The following is a 22,285-nucleotide window of genomic DNA, read 5'->3' on the forward strand; positions in this document are numbered from 1 at the left end:
GTCCCCCCAGTCTCCATGAGCTTTCCAAGATGATGGAGAGTGGCCTCGCCGTGACATCGTCCTGCTGTCACAGCTCCTGGGATGCTGCCCCTGCTGTCCCATAGACTGGAAAGGATTGTGTTAGTTCCAGTGACCCCTGACTTGATGCCCATGCACTGCTGGTTGTTCTGACTCCAGCCACAGAGATCTCAGAGACCTTACTGGTGAAGAGGGAGAATGAGAGGACACAGGGGTTCTCACCTCTTATTATATTCATTAGTGTCCACACAGTGTCTTTGTTTTTCCTTTAACTGTTCCTGCAGTAGTAACAGCTCATTATGGGGCTCTTGAATTGCCTTACAGGTCTGGACTGAGCTTTGATCTGGACTGTTGCTGTGCTTGGAGGCTGCTGTCCTTGAGGACCAGATGAACTCACCCCTCCCACCCTGCCTGGCAGTTCATTCCATCCGTGTCACAGCTCTGTCTGCAGCACTGACAGCTCCAGCTCCCCCAGTCAGGTCCCTGGCTGAGGACATTGCCTCACATCTGGGCTGAACCACCCCAGCTGTGGCACCAGCCCAGCTCTGACCTGCCACAAGAAACCTGGTACCAAGTGTCCAAGAGCCCATGTGTGCAAAGGTTTTGAATCAGAGCACAGACATGACATGGCCAAAGACTGATGAATGTCTCTGAAGACCTAGGAGTGTAAAACCAGAACAAAATGCCTCAAGTCATTCAACTGAAGATATTCCTTCCCCAGTCTGCAGAAATAATTTGCTCTAACATTCTTGGTGTCCTGTCTAATGATGCGACAAGAAAAGATTATTCTCATACCGATTCATTTTTTAAAATAAAAAATACAATGCTGGAAAGAAATGTCTCTGAAGAGGAGAGAGAATCAACATCACTGATTACTTCAACTTCGAAGCTGTGCCATTGGAGCCCCAGGGACACCTGGAGGAGCCCAGAGGGGACAGAGAAAGGGACATCAAGGGCTGCTCCTGTGCTGCTGAGCCGGGCTGGGCTCCTGGGACACAGGGAGCTCATGGCAGCGGCAGCGCTGCAGAGAGACAGCTCTGCCCAGGAGCAGCTCCTCTGCACACGCAGCAGGGCTGAGGGCTCTGCCTGCAGCACCGAGGGCACAGGAGCCAGGCACAGAGAGGTTAAAGACAACATGGGGTGGAGGATGCTGAGAGTTCACTGGAAATGAAATCCTCTCAGATATGAAGCCTGTGGCTACAGGACATTGCATCTGCAAATCATGGTAGGATCTCAGAAAGCTGTCACATTGCAGAGCCTGTGAGAGATGTAAGTACAGCTCTCAGAGATTCTCTGATCAGAGGAGAGGATGTGCTGCAGAGCAGGGATTGCCTTCTGCACTGTCAGAGTGACAAGATGTGAATGCTGCGTTCTCCCCAGGGTGGCTGTGGGGTGTAAATGTAAATGTGCAGGCAGGGGTGCCCAGGGCTGTCCTGCAGAGCAGGGTCCCTGCACCCCAGGGCTGTGCCGGGCAGGGACTCTGCCGCCTGCCAGGGTCAGGGCTCAGCCTGCCCGGGAGAGCCCGGCAACACCGAGGGGAGAAGCTGTGGGGGTATGAGCCACCCCCGGCAGGGCAGGGTCCTTCTGCTGCTGGGTTCTCCGTGGGTCGGGGCTGCTCACAGCTCCAGCTCACTCCAGAATATTGACAAGAGGAGGTTTCAAGGAGAAGAAGACAAAGAGTACTACAAAGATAAGGAATCTCCCTGAGTCTGTGTTTTCAGTCTCCTACTCTGGGGAATGGGTGGTGATTAAGGCAGTTCTTAATTTTAAACAAACACTTGAGACACATGAACTGCAGTAGGTCTTCAAGAGAATCCTGACATGCCTTGCCTCTCCTCTGCCTATGCAGAAACAGCATCACCTTTGGTGGACACCTTACACTTAATCTGTAATCTGTTTTCCAGCCTGAGACAGGAAGTTGCCTCCAGACAGTGCCCTGTGAACAGGCAGGATCTGTAGGGCCAGGGGGAGGGCACAGACGGTGGGATGGTCTGTGAGCACTGACAGGGAAGAGACATGGACAGGGAAACACCTCCCAGGGGAGAATCTCCAGGCAGCAGGGAAATGATCAGAAAGGAGAGGAAACCAAACCCGGAATGGTTATGGGAGGGAGAAGAGAGAAAAGTGCCTGTGATCCCCTGCAGTGCAGATCCCTCCTGTGAGCAGCCCCCTGGCCTCTTGTCCCACCCAGCAAAGCCTCTGCCCTCAGGGCCGGGGGCTCCAAGGCATGAAGCAGCTCCTGTGCAGCCAGAGCTCCAGTTCCTCTGCAGAGCACAGGGGCTGAGAGCAGCTGCCCGGCAGTGTTGGTGTCTGGGAGGTGCTGCACAGCTGGGGAAGGGTGACGCTGTCTGAGTGCCCGGCTGCCTCTGCCCTGGCCTCTCTCACACCCACCCTCACCGCATTTTCCTTCTTGCTCCCCTCCTCTGGGTCACTGCTGTTGGGATCTTGTTCTTGCTGTCAGGCTCTCTGGGGATGGCAGTTTCAGCTGCAGAGTCACAGCCTGATCTTGTGGGTCCTTTCCTGCAGCTGTGTCCATGGGCACACGTGTCCCAGCTTTGCTCTGACCTGTGGGCTGTGGGCAATGCAGTCTGTGGGGCTGGGGAATGAGAGGTATGTTTCTTGGGCGTGGGGTGGGACTTTTCAGCATGGGGTGCTGAGACCTTCGGAAAGGGTGACACATGCCGTGGTCTGAGGTGGATCCCTCTGCTCTCAGCAGTGCCTGGTGGCTTTTCAGGGTAACATGGGAGTGTGATCAGCCTCCATCTCAGAAAGGTGCCAGCCCAGGGCAGCTGGAGCAAGACAGAGGGACAGAGCAGCTGCCCTCACTCTGCACTGACCCACAGGCATCCTCTGTTCTCGCAGCACTCGCTCTGTTCTCCCTGAGTGCAGCAGAAATGCTGAGGGTTTCTGACACCCAACAACACTCCCCAGAGTGGGAGGGGAGAAGGAGCTGTAGAAACGCCAAACCTCTCAAAGTCAGTTTCTCAGGCCTGGGGGTACAGATGCTGACATTCCCTTCTGCACCAGGAGCGGTGCAGCTGACAAAGCTGAACCCCAGGACTGGCCCCTGCCCACCCCATCACACAGCGCCAGGCTGACTCCTCAGGAGCCCCTGGGCAGAGACCCTGCTCTTCATTGCACACTCATCAAGCACCGACGAGGGCTCAGCCAGGACGATCTCCTGGAAAAATAAAAGTGTCTCTTTGTGTGTCAGGGTGGGAGGGTCTGCGGGAAATGGGTTTGATGATTCCCAGAGAAGTCTCATATAAACCTTCACTATCTTTTCCTCCTTGCACAGGTCCTCATGCCCAGAGGCAGCAAATGTCCAACAGCAGCTCCATCAGCCAGTTCCTCCTCCTGCCGTTCACAGACACACGGGAGCTGCAGCTCTTGCACTTCTGGCTCTTCCTGGGCATCTACCTGGCTGCCCTCCTGGGCAACGGCCTCATCATCACCACCATAGCCTGGGACCAGCACCTCCACACCCCCATGTACTTCTTCCTGCTCAACCTCGCCCTCCTTGACCTGGGCTCCATCTCCACCATTGTCCCCAAGTCCATGGCCAATTCCCTCTGGAACACCAGGGCCATCTCCTACACAGGATGTGCTGCCCAAGTGTTTCTGTTTCTCTTTTTAGCTTCAGCAGAATATTGGCTCCTCACCATCATGTCGTACGACCGCTACGTTGCCATCTGCAAACCCCTGCACTACGGGACCCTCCTGGGCAGCAGAGCTTGTGTCCACATGGCAGCAGCTGCCTGGGCCACTGGGTTCCTCTATTCTGTGCTGCACACGGCCAATACATTTTCACTGCCCCTGTGCAAGGGCAATGCCCTGGGCCAGTTCTTCTGTGAACTTCCCCAGATCCTCAAGCTCTCCTGCTCAGACACCTACATCAGGGAAGTCTGGCTTCTTGTGATTTCTTTCTCAGTGGCATTCGGCTGTTTTGTTTTCATTTTTTTCTCCTACGTGCAGATCTTCAGGGCCGTGCTGAGGATCCCCTCTGAGCAGGGACGGCACAAAGCCTTTTCCACCTGCCTCCCTCACCTGGCCGTGGTCTCCCTGTTCCTCAGCACTGTCATGTTTGCCTGCCTGAAGCCCCCCTCCATATCCTCCCCATCCCTGGATCTGGTGGTGTCTGTTCTGTACTCGGTGTTGCCTCCAGCAGTGAACCCCCTCATCTACAGTATGAGGAACAAGGAGATCAAGGATTCAGTGTGGCAACTAATGAATGGCTGTTTTCTGAAGCAATAAACTTCCCGTAATCTTCTGCATAGCATATATAATGTAAATCATTTTCTCACTGAGTGGTTGTGCCCATGTCCACTGGACACCCTAGAGAACCTGCTGCAGGTCAATCATCATGGACTGGCCCCTCACAACCACCATTTCCAGCACTGGCTTCTCACTTCAGTTTGAAGAGGTTCTTTGTTCCTCCCTGGAAGCACAACTAGTGGGTAGATCAGATATCTATGTTTGCATTGTACAGACGAGATGTGAACAAATCCATAAAGTGCTTCTGAGGTGATGAACCCAGGTGAGCAGAAACACCATCAGCTGTTCCTTGGGGTTCCATGAAGGTCAGTGGGACAGACAGTGTCTTGATGTGACTTCATGTTGAGAGTAACATCCCTTGGGGAACCACCTGGATGTAGCACTGGGCTGTGCTTCCTGGAACAGAAGATCCCCTGTCCATTCTTAATGTATCTCATGTAAGTGCAGAGTAGGGTGGCAAATGGCAGGGCTGAAGTGTCTCCCAGCCTCTTGGAGTCATAGCAGGAGGTCAGAGAGACACAGTGACTCCTGCACCTGTGTGCAAATGGGAAAGACTGCATTTGAACTATTAGAGACTTTCTTGTATAGATAAGGAGGACCTGCAGCAGAGCAGGGATTTCCTCCTTAAACCATCAGAGGGATAACACATGGCAGCTGCCTCCTGCTGAGGATGACTCCAGGTGTGAGAAGCTCTTTGTGCAGGCAGGGCTGCCCAGGGCTGTCCTGCAGAGCAGGGTCCCTGCACCCCAGGGCTGTGCCGGGCAGGGACTCTGCCGCCTGCCAGGGTCAGCGCTCAGCCTGCCCGGGAGATCCCAACAACACTGAGGGGAGAAGCTGTGGCGGGAAGGATCAGGATCTGGTAGGGCAGGGTCATGCAGTGGAGAGGGTGCTGTGTGGGTCAGGGTTGCTCACACATCCAGATCACCTGCAGGATTTTTCCAAGTGGATGCCCCAATGAAAAGATCAATGCAAGGATTAACAGACAGATAAGGAGCTTTCCTGAGCGTGTCTTTTCAGTTTCCTCTCCCAAGGGCTGGGGGGTGCAGGAAAGAATAAAATGAAAATGAGCTCTCATGCCTAAACAAGTTACTGAGACTCCTGAACTGCAACTGTGAGTGATCAGTACATCTGCCAGAAGGCTCCTGACATCCCTTCACCACCCCTCTGCCTGTGCACAGCACCTGCATCACCTTGGCTGGACCCGTCAGCCTTAGTCTGACCTGTCCTGTTTTCCAGCCTGCAGACAGGAAGATGCCCCCAGGCAGTGCCCTGTGAACAGGCAGGATCTGTAGGGCCAGGGGGAGGGCACAGAGGGTGGGATGGTCTGTGAGCACTGACAGGGAAGAGACATGGACAGGGAAACACCTCCCAGGGGAGAATCTCCATGCAGCAGGGAAATGATCAGAAATGAGAGGAAACCAAACCCGGAATGGTTATGGGAGGGAGAAGAGAGAAAAGTCCCTGTGACCCCCTGCAGTGCAGATCCCTCCTGTGAGCAGCCCCCTGGCCTCCTGTCCCACCCAGCAAAGCCTCTGCCCTCAGGGCCGGGGGCTCCAAGGCATGAAGCAGCTCCTGTGCAGCCAGAGCTCCAGTTCCTCTGCAGAGCACAGGGGCTGAGAGCAGCTGCCCGGCAGTGTTGGTGTCTGGGAGGTGGCTGCACAGCTGGGGAAGGGTGACGCTGTCTGAGTGCCCGGCTGCCTCTGCCCTGGCCTCTCTCACAGCCACCCTCACCGCATTTTCCTTCTTGCTCCCCTGCTCTGGGTCACTGCTGTTGGGATCTTGTTCTTGCTGTCAGGCTCTCTGGGGATGGCAGTTTCAGCTGCAGAGTCACAGCCTGATCTTGTGGGTCCTTTCCTGCAGCTGTGTCCATGGGCACACGTGTCCCAGCTTTGCTCTGACCTGTGGGCTGTGGGCAATGCAGTCTGTGGGGCTGGGGAATGAGCTGTGTGTGTCCTGGACTAAACGTTGGGTGCTGAGACCTTAGGAAAGGATGAGACCTGTCATGGTCTGAGGTGGATCCCTCTGCTCTCAGCAGTGCCTGGTGGCTTTTCAGGGTGACATGGGAGTGTGATCAGTCTCCATCTCAGAAAGGTGCCAGCCCAGGGCAGCTGGAGCAAGACAGAGGGACAGAGCAGCTGCCCTCACTCTGCACTGACCCACAGGCATCCTCTGGTCTCGCAGGACTCGCTCTGTTCTCCCTCAGTGCAGCAGAAATGCTGAGGGTGCTCTGCAGTGAATATGGAGAGAGATGTAAAAATCCTGGAAAGCCCAAACTACCTTCACCATCTCTGTTCCTTATAACTGGCAAAGCAAGTGCTGACAGCCCTTCTGTGTTAGCAGAACCAGGACAGTCCCCACTGTTCCTGTGGCCCCACTTCTGCAGAGCTGGGCTGACTTAACGTGAGCCCATGGGCAGAGGCCCTGCTCTTGGTTGCACATTTTCCAGCACCGAACAGGGCTCCAGCCACAGTGCTGGAGAAAGTTCTCCTAGGAAAAGAAAAGGGTGTCTGTGTGTGACAGGGGAGGGTCTATGGGACTTGGTATCATTTTTGTCGCAGAACTCTTCCCTGGCTTCTCACTGTCTTTTTTCTCCTCATGACAGCACCCCATGCTCAGGAAAAGCAAATGTCCAACAGCAGCTCCATCACCCAGTTCCTCCTCCTGCCGTTCACAGACACACGGGAGCTGCAGCTCTTGCACTTCTGGCTCTTCCTGGGCATCTACCTGGCTGCCCTCCTGGGCAACGGCCTCATCATCACCACCATAGCCTGGGACCAGCACCTCCACACCCCCATGTACTTCTTCCTGCTCAACCTCGCCCTCCTCGACCTGGGCTCCATCTCCATCACTGTCCCTAAATCCATGGCCAACTCTCTGTGGGATTCCAGGGTCATTTCCTATGCAGGATGTGCTGCCCAGGTCTTCTTTGTATTTTTCTTGCTTGGTGCAGAGTTTTACCTTCTCACCATCATGTCGTACGACCGCTACGTTGCCATCTGCAAACCCCTGCACTACAGGACCCTCCTGGGCAGCAGAGCTTGTGTCCACATGGCAGCAGCTGCCTGGGCCACTGGGTTTCTCAATGCTCTGCTGCACACGGCCAATACATTTTCACTGCCCCTGTGCAAGGGCAATGCCCTGGGCCAGTTCTTCTGTGAAATCCCCCAGATCCTCAAGCTCTCCTGCTCACACTCCTACCTCAGGGAACTTGGGCTTCTTCTGTTTAGTGTCTGTGTAATTGCTATGTGTTTTGTGTTCATAGTGGTGTCCTATGTGCAGATCTTGAGGGCTGTGCTGAGGATCCCCTCTGAGCAGGGACGGCACAAAGCCTTTTCCACCTGCCTCCCTCACCTGGCCGTGGTCTCCCTGTTTGTCAGCACTGGCATGTTTGCCCACCTGAAACCCTCATCCATCTCCTCCCCATCCCTGGATCTGGTGGTGTCTGTTCTGTACTCGGTGGTGCCTCCAGCAGTGAATCCCCTCATCTACAGCATGAGGAACAGGGAACTCAAGGAGTCTATAAGGAAAGTGATGACTGTTTGCTTTTCAAAAGCAGTAATGAAGTGACCTCCTGCTTCTGCATGTCACTTGTAATATAACTCATACCAGTTCAACCTGAGTTTTGTACGTTTTTTTTTTTTTTCTTTGGTTTTAGGTATTCTTTCTTGTATTAATGCTACCCACAACCAAAATTATTTTTCATCTTATATCTGTGTCCATATCTACCTGTCTGGTGTGACCCATTGTCTTTTTCTAAATAAGGAGCTGTAATCTTTGTGTGTATAAATGAAATAAAGGACCCCGCACTGACTTGTTTGCCCAGAATCCTCTCTCTGGGATCTCTGGGGCTGCAGGAGCCATGTCTGTGTGCTGAGGGGGAGTGAGCAGGAGCCACCCTGAGCTGGGTCTTCCTCCCACCCTGACCAACGTGAATCTGCGGACTCACCCCATGGCCCTGGGCACCACAGCCCACTTGCTCTGCAGTTCGGAGCTGTATGGAGCGTGGGAAGCGGGGCAGGAACAGCTGGCCAGGTCAGCATAGCTCAGCTCTCTTGGGAAAGGGCTCTGTGGGGAGACGGGATGTTCCAGGAGAAGCGTGGGGCACTGTATGTGTGCAGGAAAGACATGGAAAGAGAAACCCTTTGCTGCAGGTGGCAGCTTGGGGCAGGCGGCCCTGGCACTGGGGCAGCAGCCTCTCATGTTGTTTTTTTTTTTTTTTTTTTCGAGGGATGTTTTGTGTTCATTGTGGTGTCCTATGTGCAGATCTTGAGGGCCGTGCTGAGGATCCCCTCTGAGCAGGGACGGCACAAAGCCTTTTCCACCTGCCTCCCTCACCTGGCTGTGGTCTCCCTGTTCCTCAGCACTGCCATGTTTGCCAACCTGAAGCCCCCCTCCATGTCCTCCCCATCCCTGGATCTGGTGGTGTCTGTTCTGTACTCAGTGGTGCCTCCAGCAGTGAACCCCCTCATCTACAGCATGAGGAACCAGGAGCTGAAAGTGGCCCTGAAGAAGCTGATTCAGTCATTTTTCTGTCGGCAACAATAAGTTACCTGTGTCTCTTCAGAAGTGATTTCCAGTTCATCTCAGGAACCTCCTGTGCATTGCGCATTTCATCTGTGATAACCATGTTTGTCAAGGAATTTCTTCTCCCACGGCACTTCTCCAGAGCAGTGACTCAGAGGCCTGTCTACCTCTTTCTGGGGCCCTGGTGCAGCTGATGTCCTGTGTCACTTCTCTGTAACACAGGTGTGGACCCATTTTGAAATCACTGTATTTCTGAAATTGGGGCCATCTTTTTGAAACAGCCCACAAAAGGGGATTTCCTCGTTCTCAGTATTTGAAGCTTGGGCTCTTCTTCCAAAGCTGTGGTCAGCCTGAATAAATTTCCCCCACAAGGCCATGCTGCCGTACTTGTGTTTTTCATGGCTCAGGGGAGGACATGGGGCACCATGTTACGTCATGGTGCTGGTTTGAGTGTCCATCTGTGGGTGCCCAGTGTTCCTGGAGATGGTGAAGGACCTTCAGTGATCTGCCTTGGACTGTCTCGCTGTGGTTTCCAGGCACCACAGCCTGCTCCCTGTGCTCTGTGCTTCAACAGGAGAATGAATGACCCACAGAAGCCTATTTCTGCATTCCCCAGCTCAGGGCAGGCTGCTCTGTCACTGCGGTAGCAGGAGCAGCATGAAGAGCTCCTGGCCAGGAGTCGTGTGCTGGTGAGAGGGGCTGGCACAGCAGGGCTGACACCAACGGGTGTAAAGGACCTCTTGGAAACAAGAGCAGGGGACAAAGTGGGGCTGGCCTTGCTTCCATCATGCCATGGCTGGCCCCAGCCCTTAGGCTGATAGGCTGATCCTCCTCTCTGTCCCAATCCATCTCTCCATCCATCCATCCATCCATCCATACATACATACATACATATCAGTACTCCATCTGGGAGAGCTGCCTCACCATGTTTCTCATCCCAATGAGATCACAGAATCATTTAGGTTGAAGGAGACCCTCAGGATCACTGTGTCCAACCATTAACCCAACTCTGGCACTAAACCGTATTCCTAAGAACATCATCTATATGTAGTTTAAAGACCTCCAGGGATGGTGACTCAACCACTCCTTATGCAGCCTGTTCCAATGCCTCACAAACTCTTCCAAGACAAAATTTTTCCTAATATCCACACTGAACCTTCCCAAGTGCCACTTCAGGCTGTTTCCTTTCCTTCTCCAATTACCATATGGGAGAACAGACCAACACCCTCCATGTTCCAACCTCCTTTCAGGTAGCTGTAGACAGCAATAAGATCTCCCCTCAGCCTTCTTTTCTCCAGGCAAAACAGCGCCAGTTACCTCCACTGCTCCCCATCTGACTTGTTCTCCAGACCCCTCAGCAGCTTTGTTGCCCTTCTCTGAACTCACTCCGGCACCTCAAGGTCTTTCTTGTAGTGAGGGGCCCAAAACTGAACACAGGATTTGAGGTGCATCCTCACCAGTGCCAAGAACAGAGGAATGATCACTTGCCTGGTCCTGCTGGCCACACTATTCCTGATGCATGATGGGATGCTGGTGGCCTTCTTGGCCACCTGGGCACACGCTGGCTCATGTTCAGTCACTGTCCATCAACACCCCCAGGGCCTTTTCCATTGGGAAGATTTCCAGCCGCTCTTCCCTGAGCCCATAGAGCTGCCTGGGGTTGTTGTGACCCAAGTGCAGGACCCAGCACTTGGCATGAAATTGAACAAGTCCAAGAGTTGGATTGTTCACCTGGGATGGAGTAACACTGAGTGCAAGTGTAGATTGGGAGAGAGCGGCTGGAGAGCAGCCCTGCAGAAAGGGATCTGGCATGATGCTTGGCCACAGGGTCAATAGGAGGCAACACTGTCCCCCAACAGTCAAGATGGTAAACGGCATCCTGGGTGCATCAAACACAGCACGGCCATGTGGTCAAAAGAGGTGACTATGCTGCTGTATTCAGCATTGGTGCAGCCTCACCTTGAGTTCTGTGTGCAGTTCTGGGCCCCACATATTTTTACAACAAGGACATAAAGGTCCTTGAATGCATCTAGACCATCCCCAAGTCCATTGGACGCCCTTAGAAACAGTTCCTCTCTCCAAATATCCAGCCCAGCTTGTTGCTGCATGAACAACCAGGAGAAACTGCCCCTGGACCCTCATTCCAGACCCCATCTCCTCCACCCCATACAGGCAGTGTTCTCCCCCTTGGCACTGAGGTGGTTCCAAGGACCCAAGAGACACCTGTAGGAGGAGATGTTGGGTGGGGATATGGTGTCCTTCAGTGCTCCTCATGGTGCGTCCTGCTGGGCTTTGTGCCACTGGTCACAACCCTCTGAGCCTGGATGTTCAGCCAGTTCTCAGTGGTGTTAAACAGGAACATGCCCATGAGCACATTGGGCTGCACTGGGAGAAGCGTGGCCACCCAGACAAGGGCAGTTATTGCCCATCGTGACTCAGCACTGGTGTGGTCACATCTGGAGCCGTGTGTCCCAGTGTGAGGTTCCCCATTCTGGAGGAACGGGAGGAGCTGTCGTATGGCCAGAGAAAGTCTGGGTCATGTGTGGAGATGTTGAGAGAACCAAACTTCTTTAGCCTGCTGAAGGGGAGCCTGAGGAAACGTGCTGTTTATACTGAAATTGAGTTAATTTTCTTCATGCATTTTGAACCTCTCTCCTTCACAACTAGTACAGTCTTTTGTTTAGATTTACTATGAGAATAATGAGATAACGCTGTTCCTTCTCTGGGATAGAGTTCGTTTTGTCTTTTAGCACCTTTACAGTGTTTGCCATTTGCTATGAAAGGAATGTCAGAACTCACTGATATCTTGGCTGTTGTCAGGGAAACCAAGGACTCCTTCGGCCATCCAGCTGTGGATACAGATTGGCAGGAGGAGGAGGAGACACAGACAGGACAGCACCTGGATTGACATGCAGGCTTATCAATGAAATATTCCCTATGATTAGCGCCATGCTCAGTCTAAAGCTGGAGCCAGCTTTTAGGGCTTGTTACATCCGTTACTTTGGGTTTTCCAGCTGGTTTGGTCAGTTCCATTCAGAAGTTTCATTCTGTCAGGAGTTCGATGTCCGTTCGGCCTTTTGCCATTCTGCCATTTTGCCGCTGGCCTTTGGGCCTTTCTGCCTGTTGCCCTTTTGCTCTCTCTTGCTGGGATGGGCTGTTCAGGACCAAGGTGCTCCCTTCTGCAGGACTGGCTGCTCCGTGTGACTGGAGTTACACGGGGGATAGCACTGAGTATATTTTCTTAATTTAATTTATCTATTTCTATTTAACTTACCTTGACTATCGTCAATGAAACCAAGGACTTCTCTGGAGTCCAGCTGCAGGTGCAAATTGGCAGGAGAGGGCACTGACAGGACAGCACCTTGATTGACATCCAGGTCAATCAACAAGCTATTCTCTACAATTACTGTCATGCTCGGTATAAAGCTGGAGATGCCTTTTCCAGCCAGTTAGTTTTGGTTTTCTGGCTACTTTGCTTAGCTCTGTTCGGAAGTTCCATTCTATTGGGAGTTCAGTGTTAGTTCAGTTTTACGATGTTTTGCTGATTTTCAGTTGGCCCTTGGGCCTCTCTGCCTTTTGCACTCGTACTTTCTCTTGCTGGGATCAGCTGTTCAGGACCAGGGTGCTCTCTTCTTTTGGGCTGCCTGTTCAGCACAATGGGAGTTACGTGGGGGTTGCACTGAGTGTCATATATTTTACTTTATGTATATCTTAGTATAAGTATATTATTAGTAGTAGTGTATTATTTTTATTTTCTTATTAATTTTTTGTCTAAACCCACAAGTTTCTCCCTTCCCATTCACTTCTCTCCCTTATCCCACCTGGGGACTGGGAGCAGGATGTGAGCAGCTCTCATGGTCTTGGTTGGTGGCTGTGGTAAAACCATGACAAGAAAGGGCAGTAGTAGCTTCAGAAAATTTGAAAATCACTTTCCAAGATGGTGTCAATATTTAATGTTTTTGTTGTTGTTGGGAAACAGCATGAGAAAGGAAAACCATCAGAAACTGCAGCTATGGAGGTCCAGAGTGGAGCTCAGGATAAAGAAATGTCATTCTGAGTGCAGTGCTGTGGTCATTCAGAGGGGCTCTGGATCAGCCATGGCTTTGTGTTTCAAGGAACAGCTGGTGCGGATGGAGAGACAGCAGCACAGCTGGGGACACATTGGGCTGAGAACAAGGTGGGGAACCGCATGGGGTGTCTTCAGCCTGTGGGGAAACAGCCAGAGTTCTGCCACAGTGCAGGATGGACCATGGTGGACATGGCCAAGAGCACTGGCAAGGCTGGATGTCCCTGAAAGAGCCAAGGTCTTTGTCCCCCTGGCTATGGCTGATGTCCCTGCCACCGAGGTCTAAGAGGAGACACATGGTTGTCATGGCCATGGCACCCCATTGCCTCCTTGCACCCCCATGCAGGCCAGGAGGTGTCACACCATTGCCCTGCACTGGGCATTGCACTCCCCACATCCCCAGGAAGAGCCCTGAGCCACCTGTGAGCCACGGGTTTCTCCATTCCCTTTGGTTATCTTCCATATCGCACTTAATAGTTTGGGGGAGTACATGAGCAGCAGTTGTGGTCTTAGTTGCTGGCTGGGGTAGAACATTGACACTGAAGGATAGCAGTGGCTCAAGAACTCTTGAAAATCACTTTCCAAGGTGATGGCACTTTTTTTTGTTTTTGTATTGGGAAACAGCATGAGAAAGGAAAACCATCAGACACTGCAGCTCTGGAGGTCCAGAGTGTAGTTCAGGATAAAGAAATGTCATTCTGAGCGCAGTGCTGTGGTCATTCAGAAGGACTCTGGATCAGCCATGACTTTGTGTTTCAAGGAACAGCTGGTGAGGATTGTCCTGCACTGGGCATCGCACTCCCCACAGGCCCAGGAAGAACCTGACCCACAAGTGAGGGACAGGATCTCCCTTCCCAGGGGCAGGGGCTCAAGGCTTGGCCATTGTCCTTCATCAGACAAACCAAGGGCTTTCTCAGCATCAGAGCTGCTGCACTTTGCCTTTGCCTGATGCAATCACTGCCTCCAATTATCTGCTCTAACGAGTCCCTGGGGAGGCTTTGTCAGTAACAGCCCTCAGTGGGGCCATTAATGCTTCAAGGTACTTTGGAGTTTGTTCTGACTTGGACTTCTTGAGCAGATTCTTCAGCCTGTCCTTGGTATCTGAGGTTCATGGACTCAGCACCAAATGCGCCACGGGGCTCATTAAAACACAGAAAGCCCTAACGAGCGATGTTTCTTTCCCTAATTTCCTTCAAATCTTCCAGACTTGTAGAACTAACTGGAGAGGTTTCAATGGGACACTTGCTGATGAAGATTTCAAAGAAGATTTCATAAAGGAGGGTTTTTTCTTTCCAGGGTGTTTTCTATCATTTTTCAGTGTATAGAAGAAGTGACAGCAGCATTCTACACTGGACATTGATCCCGAGGGTCTCCTGAAGACATCTGGACAGGCAGGAGAACAGTCCTTGAGGCTGGACACTGTATGGACAGCCTGGCTCCTCACCCACACCCCCAGTCTGCCGGTTCCCTCATTGGCCACCAGAGATTGCATCACTTTTCCTACATCAGTTTAATAAACAGCAAAACACTTTCCTCAGCTGTGTGTGTAAGCTGGATCTGATGAGGTCCAGCATCCACAAGGGACACCCACACAAGAACTGGTTTAGACAGAGAGACAGGAGAGGATAGAAATAAACACAATGAACGTGTTGACTGCCATGTTAATTAGAGCTCTGAAGAACGGGGCAAGTTTGTAACTCCCTGAAGCTCAAAGCAGAAACCAGACAGCTGAGAGGCCACTGAATGACCAAAGAGCAAGTGGAGGAGAAACCTGAGAGCACTGGGAAGGGCAAATGTCCAGACAGTGCTGGAAAGTTGTCCTTGGACAGGGACATTTAATCAGGAGAGGTGGGAACCCCTGAATGACAAGGGAGATGAAATAATAGAGTGTTGGTAATAGAAGTACAGGGGAAGACCAATATTTCTTCTCCTTCCCTTAGTACATCTTTCATCAGCTGTCTCACCATAAACAGCCAGGGCCATTTTAGGGGCCCAGTGTACCTGAGGTGCTGGCCTGGGATTGGCATCTATCACACAGGACCTGGGGAGACCAGAGCACCTTGAGTGCAGGTGGAGCCTGGGCAGGGGTTCCCGGGGCATCTACACTGGCACCAGGTGTTTGTGTCCCTGGAGCTGAAGACATTTGTGTCCTAAATCCATCCCCAGTTCTGGAGAACTCTTTCCTTTCCAAAGAAAAGAAACTCCCCTACAAAGACTTTTAAATAAATAAGTAAGTAAGCAAGCAAGTAAATAAGTAAATAAATAAGTAAATAAAAAAGTAAGTAAATACGTGAATAAATAAATAAATAAAAGCAAGTAAATAAGTAAATAAATACATAAATAAATAAATACATACATACATAAAAAGAAAATAAGAAAGAAAGAAAGAAAGAAAAAGAAAGAAAGAAAGAAAGTATGTTGACACCTTCCTTTGCTTTGGATCTTTGTCTTCATTTCTTCTTATTTTAATATCCATTGACATCAACTGACATCTGATGGGCCTGCAGGCATGAACCAAGATCATGTTGTGTCTTGCACAGCGCCCCATGCCCTCTGAACCTTCCCTGCCCAGGACTCCTCACACGTTGCCCAGAGCGAGTCACACTGAGGGGTTGGCTGGTTCACTGGCTGAGATGTTGGTTTAGATGGTCACCTACAGCACAGGTGGATCCTGCCCCATCATCGCCTGCTCTGTTTCAGTCTGAAACAGAGCCCAACATCACAATGGGATCATGAGAGAACTGAGGTTGAAGGGACCTCAGGAGTCTGCAGTCCAGCCTGTCACCAACTGGTCACACCAAGGTGTTCAAGCCTTGATTCAATCAGAGCTTTAGCAGGACTAGAGAAGTGATCATCCCTTTGTACTGGGCACTGGTGAGGCTGCACCTTGAATCCTGGGGGCAGTTTTAGGCCGCTCATGGCAAGGAAGACATTGAGGTGCTGGAGGGAGTTCAGAGGAGGGTGACAAGGCTGGTGAAGGGTCTGGAGCACCAGTCTGATGAGGAGCGGTTGAGGGAGCTGGGGGCTGTTCAGCCTTGAGAACAGGAGGCTGAGGGGAGACCTTATTACTCTCTACAGCTGCCTGAAAGGAGGTTTTATCGTGGAGGGTGTTGGTCTGTTGTCCCAAGTAGCAAGTGATAGGACAAGCGGAAATGGCATCAAGTTGCACACGGAGAGGTTTAGATTGGATGTGAGGAAAAAATTCTTCAGGGAAGCCACCACGGATGTTCCTCAGGACTCAGTCCTAGGGCCAGGTCTGTCCAATATTTTTATCAATAATCTGGATGCAGGAATTTAATGCACCAGCAGCAAATTTTCTGATCATACCATCCTCGGAGGTGCTGATGACTATCCTGAGGGACAAGGAGCCTTGCAGAATGATCTAGATAGATTGGAGCATTAGGCAATGATCAACGGCATAAAATCTAACAAGTCCACATGCCGGATTCTGCACCTGGGATAAAGTAATGCCAAGGACAAGTCTAATGGGGAGAGGATTGGCTGGAGAGCAGCCCTGCAGAAAGGAGCCTTGGGGCGCTGGTTGACAGGAGGCTCAACAAGAGTCAGCAGTGTGTGCCCTGGCAGCCAAGAGTGCAAATCCCATCCTGGGGTACATCAGACAGAGCAGAACCAACCGCTCAAAGGAGGTGATTATCCTGCTGTATTCAGAGTTGCTGTGGCCTCACCTTGAGTGCTGTGTGCAGTTCTGGCCCCACGATTTGACAAGGATGTTGAAGTATTCCAATGCGTCCAGAGAGCAACAAAGCTGGTGACCGACCGGAAGGCATGTCCTCTGAGGAGTGGCTGAGCAATCTGGATTTCTCTAGTTTGGAGAGAAGGAAGCTGATGAGCAAGCTCCTTGCCCTCTAAAAGTTCCTGAGGAGGGAAGTGTATAGGGAAGTGCTGGTCTCTTGTCCCTGGTATCCAGTGACAGGACATGTGGGAATGGTGCAAACCTGGGTCAGAGGAAGTTCAGACTTGACCCTCTACTGAGAGTGTGGTCAAATACTGGAACAGACTTCTGAACGATAGGATGAGGGGCAACGGGCACAGCATAGGAGGTCCCATCTGAATATTAGGAAAAACCTCTTTACTGTGAGGGTGCCTGATCACGGGAACAGGCTGTCCAGAGAGGTTGTGGAGTGTCCTCCTCTGGAGACATTCAAAACCCGCCTGGACACCTTCCTGTGCCATCTGCTCTGGGCGAACCTGCTTTAGCAGGTGGGTTGGGCTAGATGATCTCCAGAGGTCCCTTTCAAGCCCAACCATTCTGTGATTCTGTGACAGCTGGTTGATGCGCCAAGCCTCAGCATTCAAGAGGCATTTGGCCAATGCACTTACTACCCTGTTTTAACTTTAGATCAGCCTTGCAGTCATGCAGTGGGACTAGATGGTCATTTTAGGTCCCTTACAGCTGAACTATACCTCACCTCCCTTCTTTCCTTTCTCCTCCTTTCCCTAGCAGGGGGAAGCTGCAAAGCCCCCCCACCACAGCCCCACCCAGCACCCTTTGCAGGAAGCCTTTGGGGTGCTGGCCCCAAGGCAGCCCCGGTGCCCAGGAGTTCCAGGGCCTGTCCCTGCCCTTGGTGTCCACGTGCTGGGCACAGCTGCTGGCTGTCCCTGATGCCTTCTCTGCCCTTTGGCTCTCCAGGACAAAGCTCCTGCTCTTTTCTCCAGTCATGGCAGAAACCAGCCCTGCAACCAAGAGAAGAGCCCTGGTAGCTGTCCCCTCTCTGCACCAGAGCTGATGTCCATGAGGCCCCACAGCGAGGAGGACCAGGCTCACAAAGCCTTTTCTGAGGGGATAACAGGATGGTTTCAACCACTGCAGCGTGGAGAAAATCCCCAGTGTGACCAGAGCCATAGGCTGCGCTGGACAGTGCCAACAGACCGCCATGGAAATAAGACTCGCTTTGAATCCATTCCCAAAGCACAGCCAGGCAAATGATGACTCTTCCCAAATGAGCAAAAAGAGTCCATTGCTGCTACTGCAGTCATGTTTCCTTTTCTACCCAAACCAAGATCCACAGTTGGCCATCTGTACAGGGGATGCAAAATGCACTTTAGCCGCAGGGTAAACCTTCCACACCTCCTGTGTGACTTGCACCTTTCTCGGAGTTATTTGCCTACCTTGATTGGTGGGAAGAGGTTCAGAACTTATGGAAAGCCTTTAAGAGATACTCTTTTGAGTACTCAAAGAGTAAGGATGCTGCTGCCATTTTGGACATTTGCACAAAAAGTCATACACACATGGGATAGTGTGTGGTGTGTGACATGGATTTCTTTTTCTCCTTGTTCTCCTTTTTATTAATGCCGAGATCTTCGCGTTGGAAAAAACATGCCTAAACAAAAGAATCTGAGAACAAAAGTCCTGATCAGAGAGAAGGTCCATCTGGGCCAAGACTCAGTCTCCAAAGCTGCCAGCCATCCGTGTCTACAGGGTCTTGGGGTGCTCAAAGGCCTCAGTGGCTGGGACCGGCCTCCCTGGGGACCATCTCCTGCAGGGGCCCAGGGGCCGTGTCTCAGCTCAGCCTGGGACCTCTGGTGCCTGCCTGAGCCATGTTGTAGGTGTGTGTGCCTGTCTCTGCCCCATCTCCTGGACGGGCCTGGGCCCTGCCCTGCAGAGAGCGGCTCTCCTGGATGGAGTCCTCAGGCCTGGCTCAGAGCTCATCGTGCTCCAGGCACAACTACTGAGCACAACCATGCTGTGCTGTGCTGTGCTGCTCTATTCTGTACTCTCACAAGGAGTCCAATAAAGATGTGACTGTTCGACTGAAATGCCAGAGAGGTTTTAGATCCAAAAACAGTTTCAGGGACACATACACAAAGGATACAACTGGAAACAGATTTTTTAAATTTTTTTTTAATATTTATATTTATTTCATTAAAATTACAAATTTTAATAGAAGAAGGAGAAGGAGGAGAGCTGGCTCCTGCTGCAAACTTGCCCTGGGAGAAAGAACCCGAGAAAGCCAGGGCACGAGTGGTGCCTTGGAGGGCAAGAGCAGTGGGCATGAACCGAGCCAAAAGGGCCCAGAGGAGCTCTGACAGGTGGTCATGCTCAATGCTGCAGAGGAAGGCAAAAAAACCCCGGGGACCAGGGCCAGTCTGCCCCGGGGGGAAAATTCCTTCCTGACCCCAACACTGGCGATCGGCTGTTCCCTGAGCATTTGAGCAAGACCTGGCTCCTTGGCCCACAGGCTGTCATGCCTCCCAGAAGACCACAGAATAATAGAAGGATAGAATGATAGGATGATGATGTCTTCTTTCTTCTCTTCTCTTCTCTTCTCTTCTCTTCTCTTCGCTTCGCTTCGCTTCGCTTCGCTTCGCTTCGCTTCGCTTCCTCTTCGCTTCTCCTCTTTCTTCACCTCTTCCCTCTCCCTCTTTTCCTTCTATCTCCTTTCACTAGCACTACATGCTGAGGAAATTCCTGACAAACACTTGGAACCTTGCCCAGCTTAGCCATTCGCTTCATCACCTTGTGCCAAGGACGCATCTACCTTCTGGTGACCGTGAGAGCACCGGGCCCTCTTCAAACCACTCTGCATTCCGCTTCCTACAGCTGCTGACCCTAGCTCCCCACTCCATCAGGACGGTGAGCTCTGCAGTGCTCCTCAAGAAGGCATTCCCTTCATTTTACTACTGCTATCCAGCTGAAAAGGATGATCATCCATCAGATGAACCTGGAAGGTTGCCCTGCTGGGAGATGGCCTTGCAGCGGAGAAACTCCAGCTGCCTCGTCCAGCTCTTCCTCCTTCAGCCCCTGTCAAGGGATTCCACCGGCTCCTCAAGGACTTCCTCTCCGATGTCTTCAGGCTGCCTCCAGGCCAGCTCTGGCAGCAGACACGGGACGCTGCTCCCTTTTATACTGCCCCGGGGCATTGTGACATCAGCATTGCCCCGTGGTCGCATTGTGACGTGGAGGTGACATGGGCCCCCAGTGTCCCACCCCATCCACTGCCCATGCACCCAGCACTCCTTGGAGGAAGGACTTCGGGGTGCTGTTGGCCCTGAGGCTGTCCTTGTGCCCAGGAGGCCCAGGGTGCTGTCCCTGCTCTTGGTGGTCACGCACTGGGCATGGCTGAAACCACCTGGGAATGGCGGTGGCATGAAATTACTAAGGAGGTTATTCAGATACAAAGGAACTTCTTCTCTTTGCCTTTAAGGTTACTAAAAGAAACTATGAAAAACAATCCTCTAGTACATGATGGTAATGAATTGCTCTGCGAAAGTGCTGCCATGGGTGCAGGAACCTGCCAGCCTACGTCTATTCCATTAAAGAATCTCAACCTTTTGGTGCCGGCTCCATGTGTTTGGCATGTGGCCTCTCTCACCTCCTAGATGTCCAGGTAGGAAAACAGGCGGGGGAGCAGGTCTCAGCTAAACCCCAGGGCACCTGCTATGGAAAGCATAGGTGTGAAAGCATAGGCATAGCCTCTGGGCTCAGGCACCAGGTTCTGTGGGCTGGCAAATGGCTGCCTGACAGCTCAGACATGGTAATTATCCCTAATTCAAGCACTCGGGATAATGCAAGGTGGTGCCGTGTTGGAAGCGCTTCATTAACTGCAGAAGAGTAAAGACATGCCCATGGGCAGATCCTCTGCTGCAAAGGGTCTTCACATCCTTTGGTCTCACCGTGAACCTGTGCCCTCACATTCTGGATTTAAGTAACTCTAATTAGACTTAGCTTAATTCTCCCTAGAAACAAAGTAAGACCCTACCCAGTCTACTCAGCCAGTTCCGCTGTCCTAAAAGTCCCCAGGCACATGAATCTCCAAAACCAGAACATGGGTGGCTGCACATCCTGTTGGTTATTTTTCTATCACATGCCATTTATTGAGTGTTATTGACAACAAGGACATTTTTGCCCCCAGCAGTGGGAACAGAAGCAGTGAACAGTGTGAACCTTACAAATCCTCTTCCCAAATTGCTGCCAAACTGATTCCCAATTTACATTCTCACTTAGTGATGTCCAGAGTTGACTAATTCCTAAACCAAAATTGAGATGGTGTGGTCAGTTCTTGCAATACTATCATGCATCGCGACATAACTTGTGATTTCCCTCCGGTTCATATCGTTACAAAACCAAGCATCTCTGTTTTCCTTACAAATGTGTTGCTTCCATGCTCACCGAGAGAACTTGCAAGTGTAACACTTTAATTTTTTTAAGTGAGTGGGAAAATGAAAACCAACTGCATTTCTTATATGTCTTATTTTTAACTTCAGGGGGATGATTTTTTAAGCTCCTCCTTTAGTGCATTCACTAATGACAGATATGGACTCACCTTGATGTGCTGATCAGGTGCTGGAAAAATTTTCAGCAATAGCACAAAACTTGGGGTTACACCCTCTGCTGTGTCTGCCTGCAAAGTGTCCTTTTTTTCCAATGAAAACTGCCCTGTGCTTGCACTAGATCTGACTTTTAATAGACCTATTTTCCCCTCCCCAGGCCAAAGGAGGACATTAACCCACCTCCCCCTGAGCAGCCTGGTTTAGAGCTTCAACAACCCCTCAGCTGGTCTGTTTAGGAGACACCCCAGCCGCGATTCACCACCCTCTATGAGGAGGAGATTTGCACTTGCTGAGATAAGTGCCTCTCACAAGCAAGCAAATCACTTTCTCTAGGAACTTTCTATAGATCAAAACACTTGAGGTGAGTCCTGAGAACATAAGACACAAAGCAAGACAAAGCGCCTGGGCTAATCCTGACGAGCAAGAGTTGCTCTCCACGGAGTAGTCTCTTCTGTCTTCGAGCCAAGAAAAACCCTACATAATATCAGCCTCATCCTAGACACTGGCCAACACTTTGCCAATCAAAAGCATGCTTCTGTAGATTCTTTCAGCATTTCTTCTTCCACCAATAATGCAACTTCCGTCAGGTAACTTGCTTATGCCGACTGTGCACAGGGTTGCCTGGGGCTTTCCATACTGAGCAAACAAAAGGACATTCCTATTTCCATTTCCAGCAGCTGTGCAGACTCATGACAATGATCAAAACGTTCACAAGTTAAACTGTCAATTTTGAGATGTGAAAGATCTGCCTGGTTTAGATTTTTGTGATTTTTGTGGGGTTTTTGAGGGCGTATCGTATTTTCATAACACCCCCCCTGGCTCAACTGACGCAGTTGCGGGTGGAAATGGATCTGTGAATCTGATCCTAGATGTAACACACTGGATCTCCAGAAAACAAGGCACTGGCAACCAGAAGTCACGGGGAGGACTGAGACAAGCCAAGGCTCTGTGCAGCATTTTCCTAAAGGCTTCAAGTCAGGTGTGGAGATTTCAGGAATAGCCAAACAGAGAGCATTTCCATAATAAATAGCAATAAAGCCCAATTTCTTCTGTTTCATTCCCTGCTCTCCCTTCCCTCCCTTTCCAGAACAGGCGGCATCAGCAGCCTCC

At 51.3% G+C, this 22,285-nt stretch overlaps 2 protein-coding genes across 2 annotated transcripts; both read left to right on the plus strand.

Annotated features, from left to right (window-relative positions):
* Window positions 1–3,339: 3,339 nt before the first annotated feature.
* On the plus strand, window positions 3,340–4,272 carry LOC102096107 (olfactory receptor 14A16). Its single transcript, XM_013371226.2, has one exon. It carries the CDS (start codon window positions 3,340–3,342, stop codon window positions 4,270–4,272), a length of 933 nt encoding a protein of 310 aa, XP_013226680.2.
* Window positions 4,273–4,381: 109 nt separating this feature from the next.
* LOC135577693 (olfactory receptor 14A16-like) lies at window positions 4,382–7,788 on the plus strand (the record flags this gene model as incomplete). The annotated part of the gene is made up of 2 exons (XM_065047814.1): window positions 4,382–4,471; window positions 7,072–7,788. Coding segments are annotated over exons 1-2 (807 nt in total), but the record flags the coding sequence as incomplete, so codon positions are not given.
* Window positions 7,789–22,285: the final 14,497 nt, after the last annotated feature.

Source organism: Columba livia, unplaced genomic scaffold (assembly GCF_036013475.1).
Source record: "Columba livia isolate bColLiv1 breed racing homer unplaced genomic scaffold, bColLiv1.pat.W.v2 Scaffold_134, whole genome shotgun sequence".
NCBI lineage: Eukaryota > Metazoa > Chordata > Aves > Columbiformes > Columbidae > Columba > Columba livia.